At 34.3% G+C, this 23,164-nt stretch overlaps 1 protein-coding gene across 8 annotated transcripts in view; it reads right to left on the bottom strand.

Annotated features, from left to right (window-relative positions):
• Positions 1 to 23,164, bottom strand: part of LRRIQ1 (leucine rich repeats and IQ motif containing 1) — a 232,753-nt gene that overhangs the window by 190,431 nt on the left and 19,158 nt on the right. For 7 of the 8 annotated variants that reach the window (XR_012419764.1, XR_012419763.1, XM_015431285.4 and 4 more), the window contains 3 exons: positions 21,392 to 23,023; positions 14,127 to 14,279; positions 12,666 to 12,816 (listed from right to left, as the gene is read on the bottom strand). Coding sequence is in view for 6 of the 8 variants with exons in the window: in XM_015431285.4 (XP_015286771.3) it covers positions 12,666 to 12,816; positions 14,127 to 14,279; positions 21,392 to 23,023 (1,936 nt within the window). In the remaining 2 variants the exon portion in view is untranslated. Of the gene's footprint in view, positions 1 to 12,665; positions 12,817 to 13,155; positions 13,295 to 14,126; positions 14,280 to 21,391; positions 23,024 to 23,164 lie in introns of those variants that run through there. The other variant, XM_074005922.1, reaches the window with a different exon arrangement.

Raw genomic sequence — 23,164 nt, 5'->3', positions numbered from 1 at the left:
TTTCTTTGAATACTTGACAATATTGCTAGACATAACCCATACAAATAAGTTATTTGAGAGAGGTCCTCAGTAATTTTTGAGAATGTAAAACAGTCCTGCATCTAAAAGAAAGCTCGTTTAATTATATAAGACACAGAAGGCTAAAGCAGAAAGCTTTACAACCTATGAAAAGCGACATTTTAAAATGATGAAACTGGTCAATTTAACAGAAACATATAACAGTTAGAAATTTGCAGGCACCAAATAGCATGCCCTCAAAAACATTTAAAGTGAAAAAAAAAAAAAAGAATAAAAAGATTGAATTACAATAATCATGAGAGTCATTGCTAATATTATCAGTACCACACTTAATCAACAGGCAGGTGGCATAACAAAAATACGTAGGTTCTGAAGTAGGCCGTCCTGAGTTGTGAAAAAACAGGTCTACTCCCAAACTAGCTATTTGAAGGTAGACAAGTTACTTAACTTCTCTGAGCTTCAGCTCTTTTATTTATAGAGTGAGGGTGACTTCATCTCATTATGAGGATTAAAAATAATATTTTAAAGTAGTTTACACAGGATTTTTACATGATAGCTACTAAAAATGATAGCTACTATTATTCCCCAATAATTATTCTTAATAAAACAAGGAGTTTAAAACTATAAATTTGTGGTGACCAAATAAGGCTTCAGAGAAGGGTGAATTTTGAGTCAAACATTAAAGGAGAAAGAGAATATTAATATACATTCCAAAAACTCTATTCACAACTGATTAAACAGTAATTGAATCCATAAATGTACTTGGATGAAGTGGGGGGGTGGGTTCTAGATGTGAATGAAGTTAAAGGAGGTTGCTACCCTTTGTCTTTAATCTTTTTTTTTTTTTTTTTTTTTTTTTTTTGAGACAGGGTCTCACTCTGGTGCCCAGGTTGGAGTGCATTGGTGTGATCTCAGCTTACTACAGCCTTGATCCCCCAGGCTCAAGTGATTCTCCCATCTCTGCCTCTCAAATAGCTGGACCTACAAGCATGCACCACTCCACCAGGCTTATTTTTTGTTTATTTCTTTTATTTTTAGTAGAAATGAGGTCTCATTATGTTGCCCAGGATGGTCTCGAACTCTTGGGCTCAAGCTATCTGCCCAGCTTGGCCTCCCAAAGTGCTGTGATTACAGGTGTGAGCCACCATGCCCGTACTAATTTTACAAACTCTTTACTGTCATATAAAGGCTGACAACTGAGCAAAATAAACTTATAGCAAGTCCTATCTTAGGATACCATTAATTCCTTAATGCCTCTAAGAAAATTATTCTTTCCCAGATAAAATATCTGATATTTCTTCCCCTGCCCCATTCAAAATAAAACAAACCATAGCCACAAAAATATGAAAGAGCCTTTTCGAAAGACTTAAATATAATACAAATAAAGACTTGCTTAAATATTGTTTAGTTTACTGGTTAAATATATTTTTAACAGCTCTTTAAAAGTTTCCTAGATCTCACAAAATAAAACTTAAGCCAAGTGTGTTTCCTCTTCAAAGGGCTCATGCCCATGGCAAAATTAGCTTTCAGCCATACTTTCTACAAATATCTATTTCAAATAATTCTTCCCACAGAAATGAGCCAATGGTCTAATAAAACATTCCTGCCACAGGGGAGAAAATTCTGTAAGGAACAGCAAAACTAAAAATGTTAAATTAGGCTGGAGGTTTTTCACTGGAGATCAGCCACCTTCAGCTGTTCACTGATTGCCATGTCTGATGGTTTTTCATTCACACGTACAAATATACAAAGTTGCATTTGAGTTTTTGTAATTTTAGTGCAAAAGTACTTCAGGATTATACATGTTGTTTAGAAAGAGTAATACTGAAACAGGAATCAGGAAACTTGGATTCCAGCCCTACCTCTGCCATGAGTTAGATGAAAACTATGTGGGTGTTTTTTCATCTGTAAACTAAGCAGCCTAGACTCATGAGATAACCTAAGATCCCTTTCAGCACTTAGCATCGTGTTGCCCTTCAAAACTAACAAGTAAGCTAGCACCATCTAGTGGACTCCAAAAAAAAAAAAATCACGGAATAGGTAATAGTGAAAAAGATTCTTATAAGCAAAATGTCTAGAGAGTTCTCTTACTTTATTTTTCCTCCCAATGATTCAAAGACAACATTTGAAAGCAAGAATTATTCCAGGCACTATGAGCCACGACATAGTAATCAAGCCTATGTGAAAATGTTGAATTATTTCCAAATCTTTCATATTTATGATACTAGTGGTCAATTTTCCAGAAAGCAATATTATCTAGAAAATAAAGTAGGAAAAAAACTCTTAGTATCTCTGCTATTTACAATGATAATTTTTAGGAATATATGATGTGAAATTTATAAATTGACAACTATATTGCTTCAATTAAAGAAAATTTTTTTCAGATTAAAGTTTTCGTAGAAACAGAAATATCATGAACAAGAATATTAAAATAATCACTCTTACATGTTAACATATTTACAGTTTTTATTTTTATTCAATATTTAATAAAAGAAATAATTTAATCCAATTCCATATATAGAGAGAAAATGTATATCACTATGATATTAAAGTCAAGAGAGTCATTTGTTATGGGTGGAAAAAGTCAAGATAATCATTTATTTTGTTTATTGCTACATCTTCAGAAATATTTCAGTGCTGGAAAAGCGCTTATACATATAGGTACTCAATAAATTTTTTCATTTTGAAAAAATATCAAAATCATTACATTTGTTCAGCATAAAGAGTTTTAATGTAGTATAAAAATAGTAATAATCTTAATTATTAAATGTATATTTATTAAAGAAGTAGAAGAATAGAACAATAAGGTAATTTAAAACTTAGGCACTAGGGATAGACTGCTGAGTTTCAAATCCTGTCTCTATCATTTACTAGCTGTGTAATTTTAGATAATTTACTTTACTTCTTTGTGTCTCAGTTTTCTTATCTGGTGGGGTCAGAATTTTTTTTTTTTCCGAGACAAGGTTTCCCTTTGTTGCCCAGCCTGGAGTGCAGTGGCATGATCACAGCTCACTGCAGCCTCAACCTCCCAGTCTCATGAGATCCTCCCAACTCAGCCTCCCGAGTAACTGGGAATGCAGGAGTGTGCCACCATGCTCAGTGGTACAATGTGGATATTTGTCCCAGATCTCATGTTGAATTCTAATCCTCAAGGCTGGAGGTGGGGCTTTCTGGTAGGTGTTTGGATCATGGGGGAGGGTCCATCAGGGCTTGGTGCTGTCTTGGAGATAAGAGTTCTCACAAGATCTGGTCGTTTAAAAGTATATGGCAACATCCCCACCACCACCACATTCTGTCTCCCTTGCTCCTGCTTTTGCCTTGCAACGTGCCTGCTCCAGCTTTGCCTTCTGCCATGATTGTAAGCTTCCTAAGGCCTCTCTAGAAGGCAAGCAGATGTCAGTACCATGCTTCCTGTAAAGCCTGCAGAACCATGAGTCAATTCAACCTCTTTTCTTTTATCTAGTATTGGGTATTTCTTTGTAGCAATGCATAAATGGCCTAATAAACCTGGCTAATAAAAAAAAATGTAGAGACAGGGCCCCACTATGTTGCCCAGTTTGGTCTTGAACTCCCGGCCTTAAGTGATCCTCCCTCCTTGGCCTCCCAAAGTGCTGAGATTATAAGCGTGAGCCACTGTTCCCAGCATAAAACATTTAATGGTACCTAACTCATGCCAGTGATGTGAAAAGCAACCGAGTTAATTTGTATAAAGCACTTAAATACCTGTTGGTAAGAAAGCTATTATTATATAATACTAAATTGTATTTTTATGTAAATAAAATGTATAAAATAACTTTTCAAATATGGATTTATTCAAAATTAATTTAGCTTCAAAACTTTCTGCTAGAAAGTTAATGAAATTCAACATAAATTAAGATAAGCAAAGACAACTAGATTTTAAATTATAAATCCCCTATTTTTCATTTGCTTTGGCTATTATTTTAAAAACTAATTCAAACATACTAACGCAAAGTACTAAAGGTTTTCCATGAACCATTTCATAAACTTTAACAATCATGTGGCAACATTCATTCAATATTTTTTTTTCCACATCTCATATAGAAAACACAGTTTTATCAATTTTGTCATAAATTTACTTATGGGAAATTTCAAACAAAGGACAACATGAAAGATTTTCTTATTTAAAACTGGTCATAAAATAGACAGTAGAAGGATGTTACCAGAAGCTGGGAAAGGTAGTGAGGGGCTGGGAGGAAGTGGAGATGCTTGCTTAATGTATTAAAAACAGAAGAAAACAAAAATCAGAATGAATTAATAAGACCTATTATTTGATAGCACAACAGCATGATAATAGTTAATAATAACTTAATTGTACATTTTAATATAGCTAAAAGACTGTAATTTGATTGTTTGTAGAAACAAAGGATAAATGCTTGAGGAGATAGATACCCCATTTTCCATTATATTATTTCACATTGCATGCCTGTATCAAAACATCACATGTATCCCATAAATATATACACCTACTATGTACACACACACACACACACACAAAATAAAATAAAATTGGTATGAATATTTCACAGCATATTTCTATTTTTACAACTGCATAGTTTAATTAGAATAGAAAACAATCATAATTAATTTCAAATAAATTGCCTTAAAAAGACTGAAGCATTCACTATTCTCATTCACTTAAATGCAAATAGTCTCAACCAAATAAATATGTACATTAATATTTTCTAATAAAAATAAGAGTTAACATTACATATTAATTACTGTGATAATTATAGCACAGTAAGACTTAGAAACACATTAAACTTGAAACTATCAACGTGAAATATTGTGGTATTGCTTCCAATTTTATTCACCTCCTTAAGAAATATTATAGCATGGAATAATAACTCACTAACTTATAAACACAAATCTATCTTTGTGTCCCTTCATAAGAGTTCTTAGCATCAATATATCACTGAAAGACAAAATCTATGCTTTTCACTTAGCTCAACCAGAATCTCTAAGCAGTTCCTGAAGATGAAAAACAGACTCCAACTGTTCTTCAGAAAATCTACTTTCTCAAGTATACTGTTCTCACACTCAATAAATACAGTGTTTTCATTGTATCCAACAGACACCAAAGAAGTCTTTTACCTTGTTTGCTCTGTATTGCATGCACAGAGACACCTCAGGTTCATCAATTAATACCATGGCAGTTTTCACATAAATCTTCCTGATATCCTATCGCAGAAAATCCATTACTTACAAAAAAAAAAAAAATTCCATACAGCACTGCTGGCAATGAAAATGAAGTAAATGGGAATTGAAGCATTTCTTTTTTACAAACAGCCTTTTTTTTCTTTTTAAAGTTTGCTTCAGTGTGTGCCAATATAGTAACATACATTATCAATGCACTTGCCTTCACTCCAACAACAACAAAATTATTTTAAACTAAAATTTTAAAGTAAAAATATTTGTGTCAAAACTGTCAACATTTCCATATGGGAGAAGTCATAATGATCCCAAAGCAGCAGCAAAAGAACGTGGGCAAATAAACACATTAAAGCATATTATATATTATATTTTCAAAAGTGTGCCTTGAAATGTTTGCAAAATAAAGCTTATTTTGTGAAAACAGCTATATTTTACCCATATTTTAAAAAATAAAGGAGATGATGGTGACTGCCTAGATCCAATGCTCCCAATACCTCCTCTAGAAATCCATAAAGAGTAACAAAATAAAAAATAAACACAACTTACAATTCCAGTGTAAGTGGGAGATAAGGAAATTACAATCCGAATTTTTTGTAAGTGAGGTAATAGGTATCTGGGACCAACATAATCCAGTTGGAATCCAGACTTGTGCGAGGGATAAGTAAGAAGTAGAGGAGCCCAAGTGATGGCAGACCCCCTGTATTGTGAACAAGGTTTTCTTCCAGAAAGAAGGAATACCCTGAGTAGGATGACAGAATTAAGACCAAATATATAAGGTGAATTAATAAACGCAAGTGGTTATAGCTTATATGAGAAAAAAATTTAAACTTGGAGCAAAAAATAAAACCTAAATCTATAATGTATAAAAATAAATGTCTACATTTGATTCAAAAGGTTAAAAATAAAAAAGACGGCCAGATAGGCAAACACAGATAAAAATAAACCATATCAGACAAGGTAGAATTTAGTTTCAAAGGCATTAAAGAGAAAATGAAGGAAACATAATAGTCAAAGCTAAAATTTACAATAAGGATAATGCACTTATAAAATTGAACGGCAGCAACATTCACAAAACAGAAACCAAAGGATTTACCAAAAAAAAAAGGCTGATTAATAATAAATCAATAGCAGGCAAATTCACAATAACTCAACTTCCTCAGTCCAAAGTAAATCAAGCAAACAGAACACCTTAAGAAAAATTATCAGCAAGGTAGATCTTATACATATAAAACAAACTCTTTATCCCAATAATAATAATTAAATAACCCTGCCTCCTTTTCAAGTAAATCTAAAACATTCATGAAAATTGACCACATATTAGATTAGCAAGAGAGCCAAAATAAGTTCCAAAAAGAGAAATAGCACAAAAATTATTCTCCAGCTATAAAGCAATGAAACTAAAAAGAATCAACAACAAAAAAATGATCTTTCTATATGGAAATTTTAAATCTTAGATAAAAGATTTTTAAAAACTCTAAAATTATAAAAATGATGAAAATATCTACATGTCAGAAGTTACAGACTAAGCACTGCTCAGAGGGAAAACTATAGATTTAAGTATTTATGTCAATATGATTAAAAAAAGATTTAAAAATAATTGAATTAAATATTTAACTCAAAATAGAAAAGAACAGCATAATAAACAGAAAAGAAAAAGCCAAGAAAATAGTATTATCATGCATTTGTGGTAAAAGTACTAAACGGCAATGATATGGTTTGGTTGTGTCCCCACCCAAATCTCACCTTGTATTGTAATAATCCCCACATGTCAAGGGCAGGCCAGGTGGAGATAACTGAATTATGGGGGAAGTTTCCTCCATACTGCTCTTGTGGTAGTGAATAAATCTCACAAGATCTGGTGGTTTTATAAATGGGAGTTCCCCTGCACAAGTCCTTTTGCCTGCCGCCATGTAAGATGTCCCTTTGCTCTTGTATTGTCTTCCTCCATGATTTTGAAGCCTCCCAGTCATGTGGAACTGTGAGTCCATTAAACCTCTTTCCTTTATAAATTACCCATTCTCGGGTATGTCTTTGTCAGCAGGATGAGAATAGGCACAATATATATAAAGGGAGTCTGACACTATCTTCCTAAATTATTGATATCTTTTGGCCCATTGATAAAAATGGCAGGAAATTAACCTGAAGATATATCTGATTAAATATGAAATTAAGTAGATGTTATATTCATTATGGTAATATGGAAGATTGGAAACCATTCAATATCCATCAGCAAGGCAAAAATGGGAAAACTCTGGTTATTTCACACAATAGAAAATTAAGTAGCTATGGAAAAAGAATTATAAATTCCATAATAAGTTGGCAAAAGCAAGATAAAGAACAGTACTTAAAATATGCTACATTTTGTGAGAGGATTAGCATACACACATGTATTTCCTTAGATATGTACATATATATAGATGCACACATATATATGTTTTATATATTATATATGTACATTTTATACAAAAATTCCACATATAAAAGTAAACAGGAGAGAAGAGTGAAAAGGACAGGAACTAAAGCACAATAACTTCAGTATGCTTTTTTAATGTAGTTTTTATTTTGGAATCACGAATCTGTGTTACATATAAAAGTAAAATACAATCAAATGGGAAAAGTGATTAATTTATCAAATTAGTAGAAAACTAAATTATCAAATTTATAACCTAATCCCAAAGATAAAATATTTCAAAAGATTTTATAACATACCATTTTAATCATATCTGTTTGGGATAGTGCAAGGACAAAAAATGTAAAGAAATCTTAAAATTAGTAAGTTATATTGTCAATAGTAATATTGGCATTGTTGTTTTGAAGCTATTTTATGGATAAGATATGGCACGTGGTTATAATAATGTTGCCACAAACCATGGAATATAGTGGAAGAAAATATGAATACAGCTGTAAGTCTAAAGCATATTTGCTATCCTCAATTCAAGTTCACAAAACAATTAGAGTATCAAAATGAATAACAGAGCAACTGACTAAAATATTCTGAGCTATAAAAATGTATATTTTCATAAGTATATTGAGAGAGAGAGAGAAAGGTAGAACAAGTAGTAAAACAAACTAAATAAACAAACCAAAAACAAGTTGGCACCACTGAAAGTAACTAGGGTCACTAAGACTTTAAGAGTTTGTCTAACATTTAAGTCTCTAATCCATCTTGAATTAATTTTCGTATAAGGAGTAAGGAAAGGATCCAGTTTCAGCTTTCTACTTATGGCTAGCCAATTTTCCCAGCACCATTTATTAAATAGGGAATCCTTTCCCCATTTCTTGTTTCTCTCAGGTTTGTCAAAGATCAGATGGCTGTAGATGTGTGGTATTATTTCTGAGGACTCTGTTCTGTTCCATTGGTCTATATCTCTGTTTTGGTACCAGTACCATGCTGTTTTGGTTACTGTAGACTTGTAGTATAGTTTGAAGTCAGGTAGCGTGATGCCTCCAGCTTTGTTCTTTTGACTTAGGATTGTCTTGGAGATGCGGGCTCTTTTTTGGTTCCATATGAACTGTAAAGCAGTTTTTTCCAATTCTGTGAAGAAACTCATTGGTAGCTTGATGGGGATGGCATTGAATCTATAAATTACCTTGGGCAGTATGGCCATTTTCACGGTATTGATTCTTCCTATCCATGAGCATGGTATGTTCTTCCATTTGTTTGTGTCCTCTTTGATTTCACTGAGCAGTGGTTTGTAGTTCTCCTTGAAGAGGTCCTTTACATCCCTTGTAAGTTGGATTCCTAGGTATTTTATTCTCTTTGAAGCAATTGTGAATGGAAGTTCATTCCTGATTTGGCTCTCTGTTTGTCTGTTACTGGTGTATAAGAATGCTTGTGATTTTTGCACATTAATTTTGTATCCTGAGACTTTGCTGAAGTTGCTTATCAGCTTAAGGAGATTTTGGGCTGAGACAATGGGGTTTTCTAAATATACAATCATGTCATCTGCAAACAGGGACAATTTGACTTCTTCTTTTCCTAACTGAATACCCTTGATTTCTTTCTCTTGCCTGATTGCCCTAGCCAGAACTTCCAACACTATGTTGAATAGGAGTGGTGAGAGAGGGCATCCCTGTCTTGTGCCAGTTTTCAAAGGGAATTTTTCCAGTTTTTGCCCATTCAGTATGATATTGGCTGTGGGTTTGTCATAAATAGCTCTTATTATTTTGAGGTACGTTCCATCAATACCGAATTTATTGAGCGTTTTTAGCATGAAGGGCTGTTGAATTGCAGCACTATTCACAATAGCAAAGACTTGGAATCAACCCAAATGTCCATCAGTGACAGATTGGATTAAGAAAATGTGGCACATATACACCATGGAATACTATGCAGCCATAAAAAACGATGAGTTTGACTCCTTTGTAGGGACTTGGATGCAGCTGGAATCCATCATTCTTAGCAAACTATCACAAGAACAGAAAACCAAACACCGCATGTTCTCACTCATAGGTGGGAACTGAACAATGAGATCACTCGGACTCAGGAAGGGGAACATCACACACCGGGGCCTATCATGGGGAGGGGGGAGGGGGGAGGGATTGCCTTGGGAGTTATACCTGATGTAAATGACGAGTTGATGGGTGCAGCACAGCAACATGGCACAACTATACATATGTAACAAAACTGCACGTTATGCACATGTACCCTACAACTTAAAGTATAATAATAATAAATAAATTAAAAAAAAAAAAAAAAAAAAAAAAAAAAAAGAGTTTGTCAATACAATAGTAAGCATTTAGCCCTGACTTTATGCTACAAACCATTTCAGAATAACAAAATAGTTCTAACTGATTAAAGAATTCCAGCTTAAAAGCTGTGGAAGAAATGATCAAATAGAAAACTCACAAATCACATCCTCTGCTGCATTAATTGATCCAGGTCATATTAATCAATGGATGAACATTAGATGAAAGGTTGATGGCGAACTTTATAATGGAGTGTTTAGGTTATCATCAGCTATACCCAACACTCAAGTGTAGCATCACTAAAAGTAAACTGTCAAATACTGTATGACTGCTGATGTAATCAAATATAAAGCACAGAACACCACCTATGAAGAATTCCTGCCAAAGCAGCTTACTTTCGAATTTGATCAAATCTTTTTAAACTAACTTCAATTTATAGAAAATATAGGGTTTAATGAAACAATTTCAATAAAACTAGAAAAAGTAAATGGACAAAGCCTGAGGCAGGACATTCCGCAAGACAATTCACACAGGTTCTACAACAAATCAATGGAGGGGGAAAATAAAAGCCGTGAGGACTGCTGCAGATTTAAAGAGACTTCAAAGTCCTAGATAAATGTAATATATACTCATTATTGATATTATGATTCCAATAAACCCAGACACTTAGGAAATTAGAAAAATTTGATTATGTACTATCAGTTGATACAAGGGTTCATTATTAATCCCATTAGGTGTTATAATGCACTGGGGTTAAGTAAGAGAGGGCCATATTATTGAAAACTGTCTCCTGAAGCATGAAGGAATGGAATTACATGGTCTGGGGATCTGCTTTATGAAAGAAAAAACGAAATCAAAACCCCAAAAAAGTAAAGATGAAGCAAATGTTTAATATAACTAATGGTTATATGGAATTTCCATGTATTATTCTACATTTATAAATGTTTGAAATTTTCCACAATAAAAAGAGAAGAAAAAACAAAATATACACAGAAAAGCAAAACTAATAGTAGAACCAAGACTAAATACAGAAATTAAGCTTACTACTGTTCCCTTATCTATGCCCATTCTACTCTGATATTTCAGTCTAGATTAGACTTTCTAATGGTTATAGGATTGAAAAGGTGGACAGTATGGTATCCTCCGGGAGCCCAATATTTCAGCCATTTGTACCATATCAAAGTAAAGTTTTAATCCAGTTCCCAACTTTTTGGCAATCCTTGATTTTTCATTAACCATTATTAACCCTCTGCCAAGGCCCTTGAGAATTTCATAATGAATAAAATAATAAAAAACAATAGAGGAATTCAAGCCAGGAGGTGAATAATACAATTTTTACTTCAGAATCATCATGCTGACAATAATGCAGAAGTAACTTGAGTTTCATTTCAGTGGGTAGAAGAGGGAAGTTGGGTAATAAGAGGTTAAGGCAAACACAAAACATTCTTTCTTTCCCAAAACTTGACAATAAAGGGGAAGAAGAGAGGGGAGGCAAAGACAGAACTCAACGTGAGGTAAGAGGAAATTTTTTTTGTTTTGTTTTGTTTTGTTTTTTGTTTTTATTTTCATTTAGAGATGTGAGAGAAAGGGCACAGCAATAGAAACACTTTGACAGAAGGCTGATGAAAAATAATGGAGTAAGGTCCAGAAGGGCTGATGGGAATATTTATAGAAAATAGGACTAGTTGACTGTAGTGATACATGTCTGTAGTCCCAGCTACTCAGGACACTGAGGTGGGCAAATCTGTTGAGCCCAGGAGTTCGAGACAAGCCTGGGCAACATAGCAAGACCTTATCAAAAAAATAAAAATAGATAAATAAATAAAAAATAAAAGATAGGCCGGGAACGGTGGCTCAAGCCTGTAATCCCAGCACTTTGGGAGGCCGAGACGGGCGGATCACGAGGTCAGGAGATCGAGACTATCCTGGCTAATACAGTGAAACCCCGTCTCTACTAAAAAATACAAAAAAAACTAGCCGGGCGAGGTGGCGGGCGCCTGTAGTCCCAGCTACTTGGGAGGCTGAGGCAGGAGAATGGCGTAAACCCGGGAGGCAGAGCTTGCAGTGAGCTGAGATCCCACCACTGCACTCCAGCCTGGGCGACAGAGTGAGACTCCGTCTCAAAAAAAAAAAAAAGATAAACTTGGGTCCACAAAAAAATTGCTAAAACAAAAAAATAAAAGGACTGGTCTTTAAGTAAGAAAAGAGATTTTCATTGCTACCTATATAAATTATAAGACATAAGGAAGGAAGTCAATATAGTTACATAGATATGCAGATATAGCTCTGGAGGGACTGAGAAGTTTAGGGAGATTCGGCCTGATGAATCTTTCATGTAGATTTAGCAACTTTATCTGAAGAAGGAAAGATTAGTCCAAGTGATGTATGTAGCTAATGAGAGTGGTGATGAAAAAGGTTTACCAGCAAACAGTTACAACAATTGCTGAGGCATTTGGGAAGCATAGGATCCATAAAAATATCAAGGCGCAATATCTAGGTGTTATATTCCCGTAGAGCTCAGATCACTATTGGATGTAGGAAAAGAAACAGAGAAGCATATATACTAACTTGGGGGGCTGCTAACAACTAGAGTTGCCAGTGATGGGAGAGCATATTCCCTTTATAGACATTAAAAATAATTGAATTTTTCTAATCTAGATTTTAAAAGTATAACATAAATAAAATATGCACATTTGTGATGGCGGCCTACTCTTAAAAAGGAATAAATAAAACAAAATAGATTATGAGAAATAAATGTTTAAATATTACAATTTCATTGTGCTTACCAATTCGAGTAATTTTATTATGTGAAAGTTCAAGACATTGAATATTAGTGCAGCCATCCAAACCATGAAGAGAAGTCAGTTGATTTTTATTAAGAAGAACAACACAGAGATTTTCCAGATTTTCACAGTCAATAGCCTCAATACGGTTTTCCTGAAGCAAAGAACAAATGCAATTAGTTTTACTTCAATGGCTTACTAATGAAATATTTAAAGCTTTCAAAAAGAGGAAAGATGAGATAGGATCTCCAAATTAATATCTGAATCTTTAACTTCTAAGATAACCCTGAAAACTGTTATACTATTTGGATGAAAATATTAAGTAAACTAATAAATAATTAATTTTTAATGTATTAAATATTATTGTTTTAAAACACAGAGGATAACAAAGTATTTTAAACAATATAAATTTTAAAAAGTGAATATATTGTCATTCTTGTTTCTCCCATCTTGAATGGGAATGGCTACTGTTGTTAATCAAGCCATGTCTCACCATTGTATGTGGGGTGGCAGTAGGTAATTTTTAATTTTATATTGCAGATATCTGAGTTGAGCTGGCTTCACCTCAGTGGATGCATCCAAGGAACTGGACCTGATGAGCCTCCTCTTCACCTGGATCTGATTTAGATGAGAAAAGCCTGTGCTTCAAGCTTGAGCCCGATGCCTTAAGTTAATGATACTTTGGTGTATTTGGGATATGAACGTATTTTGCATGTGGGAAAGATGTGAATCATTATAAGCCAGAGGATAGATTTTAATAGACTGTTACTTTGGTAGCTCCCAGTAAACATCAGAAACCAATATTCACATATGCATACAGTCCCCTTCCACATGACCTCAGGGCTTAGCCAATAAAACATTAGCCAACATGATGTAAGCAGATGTTTTATAAGCACTTGCACACTGCAGCATGTCTTTTAGGTTCTTGAGATCCTGCTCTTGAGAAATACCCTACAAACTCCCTGGAAAGAAGCCCCATATAACAGAGAGATTCCCATCTTCCAGGCAATTCTGCCAAGGCAGTAGACACATAAGGTAAGTGATTTAGGACATTCTAGCTCTAGCTTCCATCTCACTGCAGTTACATAAGAGACCCAGTAAATACAATAGAAATCAGAAAAAATGCCCAGCCAAGTTTAGTCACAATTAATGGCCCACAGAACCATGAACAAATAAGATGGTTGTTGGTTGAAACTACTAAGTAATATAGTCATTTGTTGTGCAGCAAAAGTAATGAAAATCATAACCATATTAGCTACAAAAAGAGTTAGTCATTTTAGGTCATATCATCCAATAAACTTCCCTCTCTGCTTCTCAAAACTTTACCATACCACTTGATCTCTTCAGGCTGAGTTACAAGTTAGTTTAGTAATTGTTTCTTCAAAAGTGTCATTTCTGAAATGTAAACAAAAATCCATTTTACATTTTATTATAAAATAAATAACAGTAGGACAGAGAGCATACCTGTGCATCAATGTACTTAAGTTTTTTACAATTACTCAGGCTGTGCAAAGAAGTTAATCCACAGTGTTGAAGGGATAGAAACTGAAGATTTGTACACTCTGCCAGTGTAGAAAGAACACAGCCTGGCAAATCTTGAAATGTAACTGTTGTAACCTAGAGGAATCAAGAAAATTGGAGTGTACAGTGTTATTTAACAAAAATGAATATAAACAACATTAGCCTTACAAAACTGTTTAGAAAATTCATTTAAGAAAAGTAATACTGTATGTTGAAGCCTATGTTTGCTAACAACTCAATTTGCTAAGTTATCTGGTCTCTTTTGTTCCCCACATACAAAAACAAAATATTGCAATCATCTATGACAAATTCAAGCCCAAAGGTAAGATACATAAATGCAACAACATAATCACGTATTAGCTCATTCTCTGTTTTTTCGCCAATTTTTGATTTTTAAAGTGGTATGGACTTCAAATTATACTATATAGCTACAGTAACCAAAACAGCATGGTACTGGCATAAAACAGACACACAGACAAATGAAACAGCACAGAGAACCCGAAAACAAATTTATACATCTACAGTGAGCTCATTTTCGACAAAGGTGCCAAGACCATACATTAGAGAAAGGACAGTCTATTCAATAAATGGTGCTGGAAAACACTGGATATCCATATGCAGAAAAATGAAACTAGACCCCCATCTCTTAATACACACAAAAATCAAGTCAAAATAGATTAAACATACTTAAATCTAAGACCCCAAACTATGACACTGATTATATATATATTTTTTTTTTTAATTGGGGAAACTCTCCAGGACATAGGACTGGGCAAGTATTTCCTGAGTAATACCCTACAAGCACAGGCAACCAAAGCAAAAATGGACAAATGGAATTGCATCAAGTTACAAAGCTTCTGCACAGCAAAGGAAACAATCAATAAAGTGGAGAGACAGTCCACAGAAAGGGAATAATACTTGCAAACTATCCATCTGACAAGGGATTAGTAACCGGAATATATAAGAAGCTCAAACAACTCAATAGGAAAAGTCTCATAATCCAATTGAAAAATGGGCAAAAGATCTGAATAGATATTTCTCAAAAAAACATACAAATGGCAAACAGTCATATGAAAACGTGCTCAACATCACTGATCCTCAGATAAATGTAAATCAAAACGACAATGAGGTATCAATTCACCCCAGTTAAAATGGCTTATGTGCAGAAGTCAGGCAAATGCTGGAGAGGATGTGGAGAAAAGGGAACCCTCCTACACTGTTGGTGGGAATGTGAATAAGTACAGCCACTGTGGAGAACAGTTTGGAGATTCCTCAAAAAACTGAGCTACCATATGTTCCAGCAATACCACTGCTAGATATATATCCGAAAGAAACCAAATCAGTATATTGAAGAGTCATCTGTATCCTCAAGTTTACGGCAGTACTCTGCACAATAGCCAAGATTTAGTAGCAACCTAAGTGTTCATCAACAGAGAAATGAATAAAGAAAAATAGGACATATACACCATGAGTACTATTCAGCCATCAAAAACAATGAGATTCTGTCATTTGCAACAACATAGATAAAACTGGAAGTCATAGGCCAGGCGTGGTGGCTCACGCCTGTAATCCCAGCACTTTGGGAGGCCGAGGCGGGCGGATCACAAGGTCAGGAGATCGAGACCACGGTGAAACCCCGTCTCTACTAAAAATACAAAAAAATAGCCGGCGGCGGTGGCGGGCGCCTATAGTCCCAGCCACTCAGGAGGCTGAGGCAGGAGAATGGCGTAAACCCGGGAGGCGGAGCTTGCAGTGAGCCGAGATCGCGCCACTGCACTCCAGCCTGGGCGACAGAGCGAGACTCCTGTCTCAAAAAAAAAAAACAAAAAAACCTTCAGATAAATAAGACTTCTAGTTTCAAAATCATTTTAGGAATTATTCATAATCTAAAGCAATTTTGAAACAAATTTATTTTTAATATTTTTTTCAGAAAGAAAATGTACTCATCAATTTGTATGGAGATAAATTCTATGTACTGCCTAGTTAATCTGTAACAAACGGATATAAATTCTGTAATTGGAAAACTGGCTCTACACTAAAAATGAAAACATTATTTAGAATTGAGCACTTAAAAATTGAAAATTCAACAACTACAGCTGTATAGTAACAAATGCTACTCAACATTATAATTTATATTATTCAGCGTGATTTAGTAACATGTTGCTTGCAAACAAATATACAACCACAATTAAGTTCTAGTTATTTATGATTTGGCAATTTCTGTCCTTTAATCTTATTATCTATTCTGTTACAGTATCCCTGTTAGTGGTATTTATTTTTGAATATGAGGAGCTTCATATTTTCTCCTTTAATTGAAGCCCTTTTCATTGAATATTTTAAAAAATCTTTATAGTATAGCGATATATTCCCTACTCTACCACAGATTTTTTCCAAATATATGAGATCAAAATAAATTTTTGTATTAATTTTGTATTAATTTTTGTATTAATTAATTTTGTATTAATTAATTATAGAGACAAGCGCCACATATATAAAACCACTTTATGCTTCAAAATTAAGGTCAATATAGAATTAGTAATCATATGTGTTCATTACTGTACGGTCAACTTGAAAAACAGCAATTGGAGCACAATGGGTTTTGGGTAAATGTTTCTTAAATAAATAAATGAATGAACTTCCCTAGCCTGTGGCAAAACTCAACTGTATTTATAGCACTCACACTTCCTTTTTCTTATAATGAATTATGTAAAAACATTTGAAAAAGTTATACTTTCAGACTCTCATGACTTGAGAATGAACTATTCCACCTATAGAAGCTATGAAACACTCATTATATTTTAATAACAGATTCCAAATCAATTTTCTACTTAATCATCTGTATTTTCCCAAATCCTTTATGGCCCATTGGACATAAAATTCCCTAACACAGCAATATACTTTTTAGAGATTTTATTCTCAATTATTCTTGAGTTCAACCTAAGAAGTGTCAGTTATCTATGGTAAATGTAATTACAAAAGTAATGCAAGCAACAAGTCTTTTTTTTTTTTTTTAACTTTTTCAGAATATTTGTTCAGTGGTCCAAACTCAAATCTATTTGGCAGAGAAAAATAATATTGTTTTAAAAATCAGCTGCAAAGGGACTGAGTCCAATGTTTGACTAGTGGCTTGAATAGAACAGCTACAAAATAATTTCAGGTAAGTCATGTATCATTCCAATAGCAGTTCATCACAATTTACTTTGTATAAGAGAAGTGAGACTTCTTGATCTAAAAGTTACTAAGCATCTAAAATATTATTATGCATGTATGATATAAAGCAATATTTAAAAATCCTTAAGCTCAATGCCCTTTTATGTGGTAGTTATTACTTAACACAAGTTACCATTAGTAGCAAACTGCGAAAAATAAAAGAGAAAATAGTTAAAACATTTAAAAATTTAAAATAAAAATATATTCATTACCTATAATTATTGCTCTTTAGTCTTCCCTTCTGAGATATTACTGTATATAACCCAATGGTCTAGTATTTTCAACTTTATAACTTTTTTGATGAAACAAGCTATTAAGCAGCCCTCAAAAACAATCCATTTGTCCTTCTCTTTGCTTGCTTGAGACCCACATTTAACAAGTGATATTAGAAGTCCTGGGCCATGTTCATTACATACAGCATTTTAAAATTCAACGATCCTGTATCATAGATATTGCTCTGGGCCGGGCGCGGTGGCTCAAGCCTGTAATCCCAGCACTTTGGGAGGCCGAGACGGGCGGATCACGAGGTCAGGAGATCGAGACCATCCTGGCTAACACGGTGAAACCCCGTCTCTACTAAAAAATACAAAAAACTAGCCGGGCAAGGTGGCGGGCGCCTGTAGTCCCAACTACTCGGGAGGCTGAGGCAGGAGAATGGCGTGAACCCGGGAGGCGGAGCTTGCAGTGAGCTGAGATCCGGCCACTGCACTCCAGCCTGGGCGGCAGAGCGAGACTCCGTCTCAAAAAAAAAAAAAAAAATAGATATTGCTCTTCCAGTTTGTGAAAGACAAAACTGAGGCTCATACAGGTCAAGCACTTGCATAAGGTGACACAGCCAGTAAATGGCAGAAATAAAATTAGAAATAGTCTTAACATAGAACTTAGTAGTCTAATAAACTACACTTCAATAATTTTACATTAATTTCCTCTTCAGTCAATATACTTTATCTAAACTGTGAAACTGGTAATATGAGGAGATAAGATTAACATTCAATTGCAGTTCTTTTTTTTTATTATTATACTTTAGGTTACATGTATACATGAGATACATGTGCAGAACGTGCAGTTTTGTTACACAGGTATACACGTGCCCTGTGCCATGGTGGTTTGCTGCACCCATCAACCTGTCATCTACATTAGATATTTCTATTGGAATTCTGTATTCATCCATGTATTCATCCCCCCACCCATCAATCCTATAATCAGGTAATGAAAGTCATTACAGATAGTTCCTGTAAGATTGTTTAACACAGAATTTTAAAAAAATTTTATGATGGTGTGAGATCAATAGACATTTAGTTGAAACCATACTTCAAATTTTGAATTTTGATCTTTTCCCAAGCTAGCAATATAAAGTATGATAATCTCTCACAATGTCAGGCAATGCTAGGGAGCTGCAGCTTCCAGTCAGCCACACGATCATAAGGGTAAACAACAAATATCCTACAGTGTACCATGTTACCGGATGATTTTGCCCAGTTGTAAGCTATGTTGGTTTTTCTGGATGTAACTTCATTGTAACTTGAGGAGTATCTTTATTTGCCTGGCAATGTGTAAAGAAGTATGAACAATGTGTAAAGAAGTATGTCTTGAAGTCTCAAAGTAAGAGATTAATGTAAGCAAAATGAATGCATTACTGGGAGACAATAAACTTATTCTAAGCTTATCTCCAGAAGGACATCCCAAGGATGGCGGTGAGCGGTCAAGATAAGGACAGAGATCTGAAGCTAAAAGATCAGAAGGTCAAAAAGAAAGTGAGCCATGGATCAGTAGTAACAGTGGTGAATAAAGGCACCATAGTAAGCTATCTACGGAACAGATTCTTTACAGGAGTTGTCTGGTAACAAAAGGGACATTTTCTTTTCTTTTTTTTTTTTTTTTTTTTGAGACGGAGTCTCGCTGTGTCCCCCAGGCTGGAATACAGTGGCGCGATCTCGGCTCACTGCAAGCTTCGCCTCCCGGGTTCACGCCATTCTCCTGCCTCAGCCTCCTGAGTAGCTGGGACTACAGGCGCCCACTACCGCGCCCAGCTAATTTTTTGTATTTTTAGTAGAGACGGGGTTTCACCGTGGTCTCGATCTCCTGACCTTGTGATCCGCCCGCCTCGGCCTCCCAAAGTGCTGGGATTACAGGCGTGAGCCACCGCGGCCGGCCACAAAAGGGATATTTTCTTAACACTTTGGCATCTATATGGCACATTCACGTGTATTTTTCATCTTTATACTGTCTATTTGATGCTTCAAAGCCAAATTAAAAGCTTGAGATAGTTGCTTTAAGAAGTGATGAGAGGATTATGGTGCCCTTTAGAACACTGCTACTCAGATTAGTCCATTCACCAGCACCAACATCATCATTTAGAATCATTGCAAGAATGGAGGATGGGTGGATCACCAGACCTATTGAATCAGAATCCACATTTCAACAAATCTTCAGGTATTCTATAGATTTTAATAGTTTGTCAGGCCTTGCTCTGAAAAGTAAAAGAAAGTTAATTATCATTTTATGTAAATTGACAAGCGTTTGAAAGAAGGAACAGAGAGGGAGCTGGAGAAGAAATGCCAAGGAGAAAGAGATTCACACACCTTAACTTCCTTCTCATTGGACACAACAGATACCTACAAGAAAAGGGAGGAACACTACTGTTTCTATAACTTCATTTTCACTTTTGAAGCAAGTACACTGTAGGCATGAAGCCATCACTCGTGCCTAGCTGTAACAGATATTCATGAGGAAAATTAAATAATTGCTAATGTTATCATATTGGAAGGCCTGCAGCAATATGTTAGAGAAAGAAAAGTGCTAAAACATGATTCCAGAGATAACATGCCCAAGGAAAAAATTAGGGAAGAGCAGATGAGAGATTCTATATGTAGCTCTACAGACCTGATAGATGTGGCAAATACATTACCTAGGAAATAAAAGACACTTAAAAGTGTATGTCCCAGTTCTCATCTCTTATATTGCTATTTCATATACCACAAATCTCTTCAAAATCCCACTATTTTATTATTCTCTCACAGGATACTCTGAAGTCTTATTTACAGCAATTCTCAAGATCCATAATGTATTTATGTGTGTATCTATTTGTTTAAGCTCCGTAAAGGAAAAGACTGAGTTTTCTTTGTTTTTATTTAGTCCACCAATAAATATTGATCATCTTATTGGATAGATGAATATTTGCTGAGTGAATAAACAAAATAATGTTTACCTATTAATATGATTGTTCCTTTTCCTAGACATCTGTCTAGCAAGAAAGTCTATCAAGAAACTAAATAAACTTTATGGAATATATTTGACTTTCAGGCCTTAGATAAATATATGTATTTTAATCATAAGTCCTTTCTAGTGTTACACTGTTTAAAATATTTTCCCTTTTTCCATACGTTTGTTAGTTTCTGTGTCTTAATTTTGGTTGAAACAATGTTCTCCATAACCATATAAAATTAGTAACATTTGATGACAACTATTTTACATTTCAGACATACAGGCACCACCTTTAAATAGCACACAACTAAATAATTGTTTCTAGATAGGAGTTCTAGGGTCTGCTATCATGCAAGCCCTTCTTTCACAACAGTGGTCATGCACCGGGAATCCACTTTATTCCAAAAGGAACCACTAGGTGGTGTCGTGGCTCAAGTCTAAAGCAAACTTCTGTTTACTTAGGAGTTTCCTACTATAATTCTAACCCTAACTTTCTGTATGCTTCCATTCTTAGAGGTTTAAATAATGACTGTAGGGCTCTTGAACATAGGCTTCAAGATATTAAAAAATATAAATCAAAGCTGTTTATAGACTGTCACTTAGGGAAGATGCCTTGAACTATTTTAGTTGAGATATATTCCCTCCCAAATGGGGTAATACTTCATTCATAAATTTATTAAACAAGAGAGACAATTCTTGTATACAAAATATTTCTTTTTCTAAGATCTGAAAAGTTACATTTTAAAGAGCTAATTGCAATTAAATATGAAAAAGTATCATAAAATTAGAAATACCTGCTGTAAAGTATCCCAAGGGCCACATTGAAGAATTTCCAGTTTATTCAAAGCAGGTGTCATGTTGGCTGGGCATTTCACATGTCTCTTTCTTCTAACAATTTTCTTTTGTTGATTTTGCTTGAAAATTTCAAGCCAAGGTTTAAATGATTTTATCCAGGCTAGTCTCTTTTCTTCAATAGAATATAGAAGGGTTGACTCTGGTACAGAGCAGGTCATGCTTTCAGGTTCAGGTCCATTTTCAGGGCATTTTTCTGAAATTTTTCTAATCTCAGATTTAAGAGAGTTTACTTCTTTAGATACCATGGAGCTTTCTGCATTATAGTCACTCAAGTCTTCACAAGGAGCATGTCTACCTAACACATAATCTTGGTCATTTCTTTTGTCTTCATTTATCATGGGATCAGTTGTGTTAAAAATCACAATGCCACTATTCCAAGCACTGTCTTTAGGGTTCTCCTCAATTTCCTTGACTTTTGAATAAATTTCTTTTTCTTGTAATATTACGTTTTCTCCTACATCTTCAGAATTTTCTGATGTTAGTGAGAGTGATTTTTGTTTCACTGAAATAATTAAAGTATCCTTATCTTTGTATAATAATCCATTCTGTTCTTGTATCTCTTCTTTTTCTACTTTTTGTATCTTTTTCTGCTGATTATCTTTGATTATTTTCTGTGTTTCATTGGTTTTCACTTCATTGATTTCTTGGTTATGTTCTAATATTATCTGGGTTTTTGGTCCCATATTCTCATTTATGACATGTTTCATGATTTCTTCTTTTTCTGCATCAGACTTTAATTCTTGCAGTGGAAACTGTTCTTTCAGATTTTCTTTTAGATCAGAGTCTCCCAATTCAGTTTTGTTATCTGCATTTTCATATTTTCTTTCTTGCTTGACCCATTCTTCTGAACATTGCTTTTTTGCTAGGTTTTCATTTTTGTCTTCCATTTTAAAATCTGCCAGAATTGTTTGGCTTGATACAGATTCTTTTAATTGTACTTGTATTGATTCTTTTAATATAGTCTGTCTATCTATATTTTCTTTCATATTTGATTCCTCAGCTAGCCAAAGGAGAACATCTTCCTGCTTCTTTAAATTTTCATCCACTAGATTTTTGGCTATATCACCCTTATCATTTGAAATATCTTCAAGACTTAAATGTTTGTTATTATATCCTCTCTTCTTTAATGCACTACTTATTATTAGCTGTTGACTTGCATCTTCTCTTAATCTTATTTTTTCCTTGATTATTAGTTGCTTTCTTTCTTGTTTCATAATATTCTTTTTGTCTTCATACTCTTTTTCTCTCCTTTTCCTTTCCTCTTCCTTTTGCTTTTTTCTCTCTTCTTTTATCCTTTGTTCTTCCTCTAATCTTTTTCGATTTTCTTCCTCCTTCTGTCGTATTTTTGCTTCCATTTCCTCCCACTCTTGTGCTTTCCTTTTCCTACTTTCAACTTGCTCTTTAATAATTGGGCCATATTTTTGATAGGCTACAAATGCTTTATATTTAGCCTGAATTTTAACAGCTGCATTATTCTGCTGTTTTAACAAACAATTTTTTTCTTTTTCCTGTTGGTCTTTAAATCTTGTCCTTTCTTCTTCCATTTGTAAATGCAAGTTTCTAATATACTCCTAAAACAAAGTAAGACACATGGTAGTCAGCATAAACTAAACATGAGATGTTACTAAAATGTCATCTGAAATATAGATTGAAAACAAATACTAAAACTGACATCTTAATAAAGTTTTTATAAAATTTATTTAGAGAAACTA

This window comes from Macaca fascicularis, chromosome 11 (genome assembly GCF_037993035.2).
Source record: "Macaca fascicularis isolate 582-1 chromosome 11, T2T-MFA8v1.1".
Classification (NCBI taxonomy): Eukaryota; Metazoa; Chordata; class Mammalia; order Primates; family Cercopithecidae; genus Macaca; species Macaca fascicularis.
This window is presented reverse-complemented; position numbering and strand designations above follow the sequence as displayed.